The following is a 14,169-nucleotide window of genomic DNA, read 5'->3' as shown; positions in this document are numbered from 1 at the left end:
CAACGCATGGAAAACAGCTGCAGATCCGCAGCAAAATCCGCAGCGTGTGCACATACCCTGAGAGTAGATTGTGAGCTCCTGTGAGCAGTGATGATGGGAGTGATACTTCTGTGTAGTGTGTGTGTGCATACATATATATATATATTTACACAAGAATCAACATTGAAATTACAACACCAAGAAGAAGAAGTGGATGATGGAGACGTCACCAATCTGCACATGGTGGGAACATGAACATCATCACACCCTCTGTATTCTCCAGTGCGGGGTCTGCACCTCGGCTGCGGTCACTGAGGTCATTAATGGTTCTGCCTCTAAATGTACAGATCATCAGGGTCTGCAGCCAACTGCTCCTGTGTAATCACCGGCCAATGACGTCCCCGATGTGCTCGATGGTAGACTAGTTAGGAGATGCTGCCTGTGTAATAACTGGCCAATGACGTCCCCGATGTGCTCGATGGTAGACTAGTTAGGACATGCTGCCTGTGTAATAACTGGCCAATGACGTCCCCGATGTTCTCGATGGTAGACTAGTTAGGAGATGCTGCCTGTGTAATAACTGGCCAATGACGTCCCCGATGTGCTCGATGGTAGACTAGTTAGGAGATGCTGCCTGTGTAATCACCGGCCAATGACGTCCCCGATGTGCTCGATGGTAGACTAGTTAGGAGATGCTGCCTGTGTAATAACTGGCCAATGACGTCCCCGATGTGCTCGATGGTAGACTAGTTAGGACATGCTGCCTGTGTAATAACTGGCCAATGACGTCCCCGATGTGCTCGATGGTAGACTAGTTAGGAGATGCTGCCTGTGTAATAACTGGCCAATGACGTCCCCGATGTGCTCGATGGTAGACTAGTTAGGAGATGCTGCCTGTGTAATCACCGGCCAATGACGTCCCCGATGTGCTCGATGGTAGACTAGTTAGGAGATGCTGCCTGTGTAATAACTGGCCAATGACGTCCCCGATGTGCTCGATGGTAGACTAGTTAGGAGATGCTGCCTGTGTAATAACTGGCCAATGACGTCCCCGATGTGCTCGATGGTAGACTAGTTAGGAGATGCTGCCTGTGTAATAACTGGCCAATGACGTCCCCGATGTGCTCGATGGTAGACTAGTTAGGAGATGCTGCCTGTGTAATAACTGGCCAATGACGTCCCCGATGTGCTCGATGGTAGACTAGTTAGGAGATGCTGCCTGTGTAATAACTGGCCAATGACGTCCCCGATGTGCTCGATGGTAGACTAGTTAGGAGATGCTGCCTGTGTAATAACCGGCCAATGACGTCCCCGATGTGCTCGATGGTAGACTAGTTAGGAGATGCTGCCTGTGTAATAACTGGCCAATGACGTCCCCGATGTGCTCGATGGTAGACTAGTTAGGAGATGCTGCCTGTGTAATAACTGGCCAATGACGTCCCCGATGTGCTCGATGGTAGACTAGTTAGGAGATGCTGCCTGTGTAATAACTGGCCAATGACGTCCCCGATGTGCTCGATGGTAGACTAGTTAGGACATGCTGCCTGTGTAATAACTGGCCAATGACGTCCCCGATGTGCTCGATGGTAGACTAGTTAGGACATGCTGCCTGTGTAATAACTGGCCAATGACGTCCCCGATGTGCTCGATGGTAGACTAGTTAGGAGATGCTGCCTGTGTAATAACTGGCCAATGACGTCCCCGATGTGCTCGATGGTAGACTAGTTAGGACATGCTGCCTGTGTAATAACTGGCCAATGACGTCCCCGATGTGCTCGATGGTAGACTAGTTAGGACATGCTGCCTGTGTAATAACTGGCCAATGACGTCCCCGATGTGCTCGATGGTAGACTAGTTAGGAGATGCTGCCTGTGTAATAACTGGCCAATGACGTCCCCGATGTGCTCGATGGTAGACTAGTTAGGAGATGCTGCCTGTGTAATAACTGGCCAATGACGTCCCCGATGTGCTCGATGGTAGACTACTCAGGAGATGCTGCCTGTGTAATAACTGGCCAATGACGTCCCCGATGTGCTCGATGGTAGACTAGTTAGGAGATGCTGCCTGTGTAATAACTGGCCAATGACGTCCCCGATGTGCTCGATGGTAGACTAGTTAGGAGATGCTGCCTGTGTAATAACTGGCCAATGACGTCCCCGATGTGCTCGATGGTAGACTAGTTAGGAGATGCTGCCTGTGTAATAACTGGCCAATGACGTCCCCGATGTGCTCGATGGTAGACTAGTTAGGAGATGCTGCCTGTGTAATAACTGGCCAATGACGTCCCCGATGTGCTCGATGGTAGACTAGTTAGGAGATGCTGCCTGTGTAATCACCGGCCAATGACGTCCCCGATGTGCTCGATGGTAGACTAGTTAGGAGATGCTGCCTGTGTAATAACTGGCCAATGACGTCCCCGATGTGCTCGATGGTAGACTAGTTAGGAGATGCTGCCTGTGTAATAACTGGCCAATGACGTCCCCGATGTGCTCGATGGTAGACTAGTTAGGAGATGCTGCCTGTGTAATAACTGGCCAATGACGTCCCCGATGTGCTCGATGGTAGACTAGTTAGGAGATGCTGCCTGTGTAATAACTGGCCAATGACGTCCCCGATGTGCTCGATGGTAGACTAGTTAGGACATGCTGCCTGTGTAATAACTGGCCAATGACGTCCCCGATGTGCTCGATGGTAGACTAGTTAGGACATGCTGCCTGTGTAATAACTGGCCAATGACGTCCCCGATGTGCTCGATGGTAGACTAGTTAGGACATGCTGCCTGTGTAATAACTGGCCAATGACGTCCCCGATGTGCTCGATGGTAGACTAGTTAGGAGATGCTGCCTGTGTAATAACTGGCCAATGACGTCCCCGATGTGCTCGATGGTAGACTAGTTAGGAGATGCTGCCTGTGTAATAACTGGCCAATGACGTCCCCGATGTGCTCGATGGTAGACTACTCAGGAGATGCTGCCTGTGTAATAACTGGCCAATGACGTCCCCGATGTGCTCGATGGTAGACTAGTTAGGAGATGCTGCCTGTGTAATAACTGGCCAATGACGTCCCCGATGTGCTCGATGGTAGACTAGTTAGGAGATGCTGCCTGTGTAATAACTGGCCAATGACGTCCCCGATGTGCTCGATGGTAGACTAGTTAGGAGATGCTGCCTGTGTAATAACTGGCCAATGACGTCCCCGATGTGCTCGATGGTAGACTAGTTAGGAGATGCTGCCTGTGTAATAAGTGGCCAATGACGTCCCCGATGTGCTCGATGGTAGACTAGTTAGGAGATGCTGCCTGTGTAATAACTGGCCAATGACGTCCCCGATGTGCTCGATGGTAGACTAGTTAGGAGATGCTGCCTGTGTAATAACTGGCCAATGACGTCCCCGATGTGCTCGATGGTAGACTAGTTAGGAGATGCTGCCTGTGTAATAACTGGCCAATGACGTCCCCGATGTGCTCGATGGTAGACTAGTTAGGAGATGCTGCCTGTGTAATAACTGGCCAATGACGTCCCCGATGTGCTCGATGGTAGACTAGTTAGGAGATGCTGCCTGTGTAATCACCGGCCAATGACGTCCCCGATGTGCTCGATGGTAGACTAGTTAGGAGATGCTGCCTGTGTAATAACTGGCCAATGACGTCCCCGATGTGCTCGATGGTAGACTAGTTAGGAGATGCTGCCTGTGTAATCACCGGCCAATGACGTCCCCGATGTTCTCGATGGTAGACTAGTTAGGAGATGCTGCCTGTGTAATCACCGGCCAATGACGTCCCCGATGTGCTCGATGGTAGACTAGTTAGGAGATGCTGCCTGTGTAATAACTGGCCAATGACGTCCCCGATGTGCTCGATGGTAGACTAGTTAGGAGATGCTGCCTGTGTAATCACCGGCCAATGACGTCCCCGATGTGCTCGATGGTAGACTAGTTAGGAGATGCTGCCTGTGTAATAACTGGCCAATGACGTCCCCGATGTGCTCGATGGTAGACTAGTTAGGAGATGCTGCCTGTGTAATCACCGGCCAATGACGTCCCCGATGTGCTCGATGGTAGACTAGTTAGGACATGCTGCCTGTGTAATAACTGGCCAATGACGTCCCCGATGTGCTCGATGGTAGACTAGTTAGGAGATGCTGCCTGTGTAATAACTGGCCAATGACGTCCCCGATGTGCTCGATGGTAGACTAGTTAGGACATGCTGCCTGTGTAATAACTGGCCAATGACGTCCCCGATGTGCTCGATGGTAGACTAGTTAGGACATGCTGCCTGTGTAATAACTGGCCAATGACGTCCCCGATGTGCTCGATGGTAGACTAGTTAGGAGATGCTGCCTGTGTAATAACTGGCCAATGACGTCCCCGATGTGCTCGATGGTAGACTAGTTAGGACATGCTGCCTGTGTAATAACTGGCCAATGACGTCCCCGATGTGCTCGATGGCAGACTAGTTAGGAGATGCTGCCTGTGTAATAACTGGCCAATGACGTCCCCGATGTGCTCGATGGTAGACTAGTTAGGAGATGCTGCCTGTGTAATAACTGGCCAATGACGTCCCCGATGTGCTCGATGGTAGACTAGTTAGGACATGCTGCCTGTGTAATAACTGGCCAATGACGTCCCCGATGTGCTCGATGGTAGACTAGTTAGGAGATGCTGCCTGTGTAATAACTGGCCAATGACGTCCCCGATGTGCTCGATGGTAGACTAGTTAGGACATGCTGCCTGTGTAATAACTGGCCAATGACGTCCCCGATGTGCTCGATGGTAGACTAGTTAGGACATGCTGCCTGTGTAATAACTGGCCAATGACGTCCCCGATGTGCTCGATGGTAGACTAGTTAGGAGATGCTGCCTGTGTAATCACCGGCCAATGACGTCCCCGATGTGCTCGATGGTAGACTAGTTAGGAGATGCTGCCTGTGTAATAACTGGCCAATGACGTCCCCGATGTGCTCGATGGTAGACTAGTTAGGAGATGCTGCCTGTGTAATAACTGGCCAATGACGTCCCCGATGTGCTCGATGGTAGACTAGTTAGGACATGCTGCCTGTGTAATAACTGGCCAATGACGTCCCCGATGTGCTCGATGGTAGACTAGTTAGGACATGCTGCCTGTGTAATAACTGGCCAATGACGTCCCCGATGTGCTCGATGGTAGACTAGTTAGGACATGCTGCCTGTGTAATAACTGGCCAATGACGTCCCCGATGTGCTCGATGGTAGACTAGTTAGGAGATGCTGCCTGTGTAATAACTGGCCAATGACGTCCCCGATGTGCTCGATGGTAGACTAGTTAGGACATGCTGCCTGTGTAATAACTGGCCAATGACGTCCCCGATGTGCTCGATGGTAGACTAGTTAGGACATGCTGCCTGTGTAATAACTGGCCAATGACGTCCCCGATGTGCTCGATGGTAGACTACTCAGGAGCAGGTGTAGCCACACAGTCGCTCACAGTAGTGCGAGGAATATGCAGCCTGAGGATGTGGTGTGGAAAAATGGCTCTTTGGACACTTGGGAGAAATGGTTGCACCACTGGGTCCACGAACAAATCAATATATCGCAAGCACTTAGTGATTTGGAATGAAGACTAGATGGGTCCAGCTACAGAACATTATGTCCCCCACACCATAATCCTGAGAGTCGGACCGGTGTTTCGTGCCTTCATGAAGTCTTCTTCGTGGAGTTGCCCATGACATCTCCAGAGTAATGATTGGTTATCATTGCGTGGCAGAGAAAAGTGTGACTCCTCACTGAAGAGGACAGACCTCTATTGCAGTCTCCATTGCCGTCTTGAAATGTATCGTGATCACTTTTGGGACCGGTGGTATGAGGTCAGTGGACCCGATGTCCGGATTGAAGCCCAATGTCATGCTGACACCCTCTAATGGCTTTTGTAGACACTTAACACCTTACTCTTAGTATGTGACATCTAATTTCGCTTGCAGCGCAGCACAGAACGGACCACTACGCGCCATTCTTCTAATCTGACAAGACCACGTGGGCAGCACCATGATGATGCCTTTACAAGGAAACATCTCACTATTTTTCCTCTCGGGATGATGGTGTCCTGGGACATAATTTGCATTGGCCGAACCCCTCAATTCTTCATTTCAGGTCGTTAACCGCTTGCGATACATTGATTTAGTGATGGAACACAAGCACATCAGGGAGGTCACTGGTCAGTGATTACACAGGAGCTGCAGGGAGCTTCTCCAGACTTTGTTTCCATTGAGCACATCGGGTACGTGATTGGTCAGTTATTACACAGGAGCTGCTGACAGCGTCTCCGGACTTGTCTCTATCGAGTACATCAGAGAAGTCATTGGTCGGTTATTACACAGTAGCTGCCGGCAGCATCTGTGGACTTGTTTCCATCTAGCACATTGGGGATGTAATTGGTCAGTGATTACATAGGATCTGCCGGCAGCGTCTCTGCACTTGTTTCCATGAGCACATCGGTGTTGTAATTGGTTGGTGATTACACAGGAGCTGCCGTCAGTATCTCTACTCTTGTGTCCATCGAGCACATCGGGGATGTCATTGGTCAGTTATTACACAGGAGCTGCTGGTAGCGTCTTCTGACTTGTCTCCATCAAGCACATCGGGGTCGTCATTGGTCAGTTATTACACAGGAGCTGCTGGTAGCGTCTTCTGACTTGTCTCCATCAAGCACATAGAGGATGTCATTGGTCAGTTATTACACAGCAGCTGCCGGCAGCGTCTCCATCTCGCACATTCGGGTTGTAATTGGTCGACGATTACAAATGAGATACTGGCAACGTCTGTGGACTTGTCCCCATCTAGTACATGGGAGATGTCAGTTATCACACAGGAGATGCCGGCAGTGTCTCCATTCTTGTATCCATCGAGCACATTGGGAACATCGTTGGTTGGTGATTACACAGCAGATACTGGCAGCGTCTCTGGACTTGTCTCCATCTAGCACATGGGAGATGTCATCTATTGGTTATCACACAGGAGCTGCCAGCTCCACTCTTGTCTCCATTGAGCACATCGGGAACGTCATTGGTCAGTGATTACACAGGAGATACTGGCAGCGTCTCTGGACTTGTCTCCGTCAAGCACATCGGGGAGGGCATTGGTCATTGATCACACAGGAGCTGCCGGCAGTGTCTCCACTCTTGTCTCCATCGAGCACATTGGGAACATCGTTGGTCGGTGATTACATAGGAAATACTGGCAGTGTCTCTGGACTTGTCTCCATCGAGCACATCGGGAACGTCAGTGGTCAGTGATTACACAGGAGCTGTCAGCTGAAGATCTGGAGGAATTGTACATTCAGCGGCAGAACCTTCCTCAGACGACCATTAATGACCTCCGTGACAGCGACTAAGGCTGGAGGTGCCGGGATTTCTGCACGAGGCTCAGAGTCCGGACTGGAGAAATCAAGCTGGTTTTGAAATGTTGTTTTGGGTTTTTCAGCATGTGCAGATCGATGATGTCTTCGTCCTGTGATTTCCAGAATGACGTGACTTTCCCTTCTCGGTGCTGTGAGCGCACTGTTGTGGACTGTGTCCATGTTGATGGTCGTTGTTCTTTCGTGCAGGAGGCTGCGCTGTACACGTAATTATATCCACATGAATCTCTTCTCATCCTTCATCCTCCGCGCCATGTCCATCTTCATCAAGGACGCCGTGCTCTTCTCCATCGATGACATCAACCACTGCAAAGTCTATCTGGTGAGTGCAACTGTGGAGGTGAGTGACCACCGAAGACCTGGATCCCAGATCACCCTGCCCATAGTCATGGCCATCCGCCTCACCTGGGCACATCTAGACACATATATACACTATATACCTACACATTATGTGCGCCACGTACAGTGCATAACATACACGCACAATTCTATTATTTGCTGCTCCGCACATGTGGGGTTCACATATAACGCTACGAGGTGAGCACTGACCGTGAGTGGTGGAGCCAATGAGTGGGTGGTGCGGCATCGTTCTCCCTCCATCCCTGCGCTCGGCGGGTGAGTGCTGCCACAGCGTGCTGCACAGTATGAGCAATTAAGTGCCACGTCGCCCTCTATTGGCCCTCACATATAAGTGATGTAGTGTCTCATGTGCTCATCTAACCACATGGTGGTAGTCAGTAGCGTAGCTACCGTAGTGCAAAGGTGGTGTCAGTCTGGTGGGTGTGGACCCACTGCACGATGGACCGGGCCTACCTGGAGCGGCGTAGCTTAGTGACTACCTGGTGTGCACTAGAGCCTCTGATGATGAGGTTAGGCGCCAGGTACCACGTCAGGGTGGTCTCCGATACTGCGCAACTGACCGCAAGGGTCATGCACGCTGATACAGACTGGGAGTCCCAGGCTGAGCCGGATCAGAGTCACTCAACATACTGCGGTTACAGACTCTCTAAACCCAAGGCAGGACCGGAACAGGGTGACTGACAGTGAACTATATCGTTAATTAATGCTGATGTGAAAATATACGCTAAAATTATCGCAAATAGGCTAAGGAACATATTACCAGATATCATTCACAGGGACCAGTTGGGCTTCGTGGAAGGCCGACAACGATAGACGGCACCAGAAGAACTCTCAATTTGATTAATATCATTAAACCTAACAAAATTCCATCACTTTTACTGGCCCTAGACGCAGAAAAGGCCTTTGACAGAATTAATTGGGACTTCTTAATACTGCTACTTTGTTAAAATTTGGATTTAATACCCAATTGATCAGGACATAGTAACATAGTAACATAGTTAGTAAGGCCGAAAAAAGACATTTGTCCATCCAGTTCAGCCTATATTCCATCATAATAAATCCCCAGATCTACGTCCTTCTACAGAACCTAATAATTGTATGATACAATATTGTTCTGCTCCAGGAAGACATCCAGGCCGCTCTTGAACCCCTCGACTGAGTTCGCCATCACCACCTCCTCAGGCAAGCAATTCCAGATTCTCACTGCCCTAACAGTAAAGAATCCTCTTCTATGTTGGTGGAAAAACCTTCTCTCCTCCAGACGCAAAGAATGCCCCCTTGTGCCCGTCACCTTCCTTGGTATAAACAGATCCTCAGCGAGATATTTGTATTGTCCCCTTATATACTTATACATGGTTATTAGATCGCCCCTCAGTCGTCTTTTTTCTAGACTAAATAATCCTAATTTCGCTAATCTATCTGGGTATTGTAGTTCTCCCATCCCCTTTATTAATTTTGTTGCCCTCCTTTGTACTCTCTCTAGTTTCATTATATCCTTCCTGAGCACCGGTGCCCAAAACTGGACACAGTACTCCATGTGCGGTCTAACTAGGGATTTGTACAGAGGCAGTATAATGCTCTCATCATGTGTATCCAGACCTCTTTTAATGCACCCCATGATCCTGTTTGCCTTGGCAGCTGCTGCCTGGCACTGGCTGCTCCAGGTAAGTTTATCATTAACTAGGATCCCCAAGTCCTTCTCCCTGTCAGATTTACCCAGTGGTTTCCCGTTCAGTGTGTAATGGTGATATTGATTCCTTCTTCCCATGTGTATAACCTTACATTTATCATTGTTAAACCTCATCTGCCACCTTTCAGCCCAAGTTTCCAACTTATCCAGATCCATCTGTAGCAGAATACTATCTTCTCTTGTATTAACTGCTTTACATAGTTTTGTATCATCTGCAAATATCGATATTTTACTGTGTAAACCTTCTACCAGATCATTAATGAATATGTTGAAGAGAACAGGTCCCAATACTGACCCCTGCGGTACCCCACTGGTCACAGCGACCCAGTTAGAGACTATACCATTTATAACCACCCTCTGCTTTCTATCACTAAGCCAGTTACTAACCCATTTACACACATTTTCCCCCAGACCAAGCATTCTCATTTTGTGTACCAACCTCTTGTGCGGCACGGTATCAAACGCTTTGGAAAAATCGAGATATACCACGTCCAATGACTCACCGTGGTCCAGCCTATAGCTTACCTCTTCATAAAAACTGATTAGATTGGTTTGACAGGAGCGATTTCTCATAAACCCATGCTGATATGGAGTTAAACAGTTATTCTCATTGAGATAATCCAGAATAACATCCCTCAGAAACCCTTCAAATATTTTACCAACAATAGAGGTTAGACTTACTGGCCTATAATTTCCAGGGTCACTTTTAGAGCCCTTTTTGAATATTGGCACCACATTTGCTATGCGCCAGTCCTGCGGAACAGACCCTGTCGCTATAGAGTCCCTAAAAATAAGAAATAATGGTTTATCTATTACATTACTTAGTTCTCTTAGTACTCGTGGGTGTATGCCATCCGGACCCGGAGATTTATCTATTTTAATCTTATTTAGCCGGTTTCGCACCTCTTCTTGGGTTAGATTGGTGACCCTTAATATAGGGTTTTCATTGTTTCTTGGGATTTCACCTAGCATTTCATTTTCCACCGTGAATACCGTGGAGAAGAAGGTGTTTAATATGTTAGCTTTTTCCTCGTCATCTACAACCATTCTTTCCTCACTATTTTTTAAGGGGCCTACATTTTCAGTTTTTATTCTTTTACTATTGATATAGTTGAAGAACAGTTTGGGATTAGTTTTACTCTCCTTAGCAATGTGCTTCTCTGTTTCCTTTTTGGCAGCTTTAATTAGTTTTTTAGATAAAGTATTTTTCTCCCTATAGTTTTTTAGAGCTTCAATGGTGCCATCCTGCTTTAGTAGTGCAAATGCTTTCTTTTTACTGTTAATTGCCTGTCTTACTTCTTTGTTTAGCCACATTGGGTTTTTCCTATTTCTAGTCCTTTTATTCCCACAAGGTATAAACCGCTTACACTGCCTATTTAGGATGTTCTTAAACATTTCCCATTTATTATCTGTATTCTCATTTCTGAGGATATTGTCCCAGTCTACCAGATTAAGGGCATCTCTAAGCTGGTCAAACTTTGCCTTCCTAAAGTTCAGTGTTTTTGTGACTCCCTGACAAGTCTGTTGTGAATTCTGTGGCTGAGTTCACTTCTGTGGTCACAAGTGGTATTGCAGTCTCTGGGCTTCCTCCCTCAGGTGTTTTGGTGAGCTCGTTGGCTGCCTTGCTATTTAGCTCCACCTGAGTCTGTCTTCCTTGCTCCTTGTCAATGTTCCAGTGTTGGATCTGAGCTACTGCATCTTTCCTTGGGCCTGCTGCTCTGCTAGATAAGTGCTTCTAGTTTGTTTTCTGTTTTTTCTGTCCAGCTTGCTATTATCTTTTGCTGGAAGCTCTGAGAAGCAAAGGGGTGCACCGCCGTGCTGTTAGTTCGGCACGGTGGGTCTTTTTGCCCCTTTGCGTGGTTTTCGTTTTAGGGTTTTTTGTAGACTGCATAGTTCTCTTTGCTATCCTCGCTCTGTCTAGAATATCGGGCCTCACTTTGCTGAATCTATTTCATTCCTACGTTTGTCTTTTCATCTTGCTAACAGTCATTATATGTGGGGGGCTGCCTATTCCTTTGGGGTATTTCTCTGAGGTAAGTCAGGCTTGTATTTCTATCTTCAGGCTAGTCAGCTCCTCAGGCAGTGCCGAGTTGCATAGGTAGTGATAGGCGCAATCCACTGCTGCTTATAGTTGTGTGAGGATAGATCAGGTACTGCAGTCTACAGAGATTCCACGTCTCAGAGCTCGTCCTATTGTTTTTGGTTATTGCCAGATCTCTGTATGTGCGCTGATTACTGCACGCTGTGTTGCCTGATTGCCAGCCATAACAGTACAAGGAGCCACACCAATGATTCCCAATAGAGGGAAAAAAGAAATCCTGACATCATTTTTTTTTTCTTAGCTCTGTCTTCAGTCTTTTTCTTCCCCTAGACATTAGAGTGCTTCAGGACACAGCTGTGGACATGGATATTCAGGCTCTGTGCTCCTCAATGGATAATCTCGTTGTAAATGTACAAAAGATTCAAGATACTATTGATCAGAAATCGATGCTAGAACCAAGAATTCCGATTCCTGATTTGTTTTTTGGTGACAGAACTAAGTACCTGAGCTTCAGAAATAATTGTAAGCTATTTTTGGCCTTGAAACCTCATTCTTCTGGTAATCCTATTCAACAGGTTTTGATTATTATTTCTTTTTTGCGCGGCGACCCACAGGACTGGGCGTTTTCTCTTGCACCAGGAGATTCTGCATTGAGTAATGTTGATGCATTTTTCCTGGCGCTCGGATTGCTTTACGATGAGCCTAATTCAGTGGATCAGGCCGAGAAAAATCTGCTGGCTTTATGCCAGGGTCAGGATGATGTAGAAGTATATTGTCAGAAATTTAGGAAATGGTCAGTACTCACTCTGTGGAATGAATCTGCACTGGCGGCTTGGTTCAGAAAGGGTCTCTCTGAAGCTCTTAAGGATGTAATGGTGGGATTTCCTATGCCTGCTGGTTTGAATGAGTCTATGTCCTTGGCCATTCAGATCGGTCGTCGCTTGCGCGAGCGTAAATCTGTGCACCATCTGGCGGTACTGCCTGAGAGTAAACCTGAGCCTATGCAGTGCGACAGGACTATGACTAAAGTAGAACGGCAAGAACACAGACGTCTGAACAGACTGTGTTTCTACTGTGGTGATTCCACTCATGCTATTTCTAATTGTCCTAAACGCACTAGGCGGTTCGATAGCTCTGCCGTTATTGGTACTGTACAGTCCAAATTCCTTTTGTCCATTACCTTAATGTGCTCTTTGTCATCGTATTCTGTCATGGCGTTTGTGGATTCAGGCGCTGCCCTGAATCTGATGGATTTGGATTATGCTAAACGTTGTGGATTTTTCTTGGAGCCTTTGCGGTGTCCTATTCCGTTGAGAGGAATTGATGCTACACCTTTGGCCAAGAATAAGCCTCAGTACTGGGCCCAGCTGACCATGTGCATGGCTCCTGCACATCAGGAAGTTATTCGCTTTTTGGTACTGCATAATTTGCATGATGTGGTCGTGTTGGGGTTGCCATGGCTACAAACCCATAATCCAGTATTGGATTGGAACTCTATGTCGGTAACCAGCTGGGGTTGTCAGGGAGTACATGGTGATGTTCCATTTTTGTCTATTTCGTCATCCATTCCTTCTGACATCCCAGAGTTCTTGTCGGACTTTCAGGATGTATTTGAAGAGTCCAAGTCTGATGCCCTACCTCCGCATAGGAATTGTGATTGTGCTATCGATTTGATTCCTGGTAGTAAATTCCCTAAGGGTCGTTTATTTAATTTGTCCGTACCTGAACACACCGCTATGCGCAGTTATGTGAAGGAGTCCCTGGAGAAGGGACATATTCGCCCATCGTCGTCACCATTGGGAGCAGGGTTCTTTTTTGTAGCCAAGAAGGATGGTTCGCTAAGACCGTGTATTGATTACCGCCTTCTTAATAAGATCACTGTTAAGTTTCAGTATCCCTTGCCATTGATTTCTGACTTGTTTGCTCGGATTAAGGGGGCTAGTTGGTTTACTAAGATTGATCTTCGTGGTGCGTATAATCTGGTGAGAATCAGGCAGGGAGATGAATGGAAAACGGCATTTAATACGCCCGAGGGTCATTTTGAGTATCTGGTGATGCCGTTCGGACTTGCCAATGCTCCATCTGTTTTTCAGTCTTTTATGCATGACATTTTCCGTGAGTATCTGGATAAATTCTTGATTGTTTACTTGGATGACATTTTGATCTTCTCAGATGATTGGGAGTCTCATGTGAAGCAAGTCAGAATGGTTTTCCAGGTACTGCGTGCTAATTCCTTGTTCGTGAAGGGATCAAAGTGTCTCTTCGGTGTGCAGAAAGTTTCATTTTTGGGGTTCATCTTTTCCCCTTCTACTATCGAGATGGATCCGGTTAAGGTTCAGGCCATCCAGGATTGGACTCAGCCGACATCTCTAAAAAGTCTGCAGAAATTCCTGGGCTTTGCTAATTTTTATCGTCGCTTCATCTGTAATTTTTCTAGCATTGCCAGACCATTGACCGATTTGACCAAGAAGGGTGCTGATTTGGTTAATTGGTCTTCTGCTGCCGTGGAAGCTTTTCAGGAGTTGAAGCGTCGTTTTTGCTGTGCCCCTGTGTTGTGTCAACCTGGTGTTTCTCTTCCGTTCCAGGTCGAGGTTGATGCTTCTGAGATTGGTGCAGGGGCGGTTTTGTCACAGAGAGGTTCTGGTTGCTCAGTGTTCAAACCATGTGCTTTCTTTTCCAGGAAATTTTCTGCTGCTGAGCGTAATTATGAT

General features: G+C 47.5%; 1 protein-coding gene across 2 annotated transcripts in view; it reads left to right on the top strand.

The window, feature by feature from the left end:
• SCTR (secretin receptor) overlaps positions 1-14,169 on the top strand; it is a 177,221-nt gene that overhangs the window by 85,569 nt on the left and 77,483 nt on the right. For both annotated transcript variants that reach the window (XM_069732564.1, XM_069732563.1), the window contains exon 6: positions 7,557-7,689. In XM_069732564.1, coding sequence (XP_069588665.1) covers positions 7,557-7,689 — 133 coding nt within the window. The remainder of the gene's footprint in view (positions 1-7,556; positions 7,690-14,169) is intronic.

This window comes from Ranitomeya imitator, chromosome 7, assembly GCF_032444005.1.
Source record: "Ranitomeya imitator isolate aRanImi1 chromosome 7, aRanImi1.pri, whole genome shotgun sequence".
Lineage (NCBI taxonomy): Eukaryota > Metazoa > Chordata > Amphibia > Anura > Dendrobatidae > Ranitomeya > Ranitomeya imitator.
This window is presented reverse-complemented; position numbering and strand designations above follow the sequence as displayed.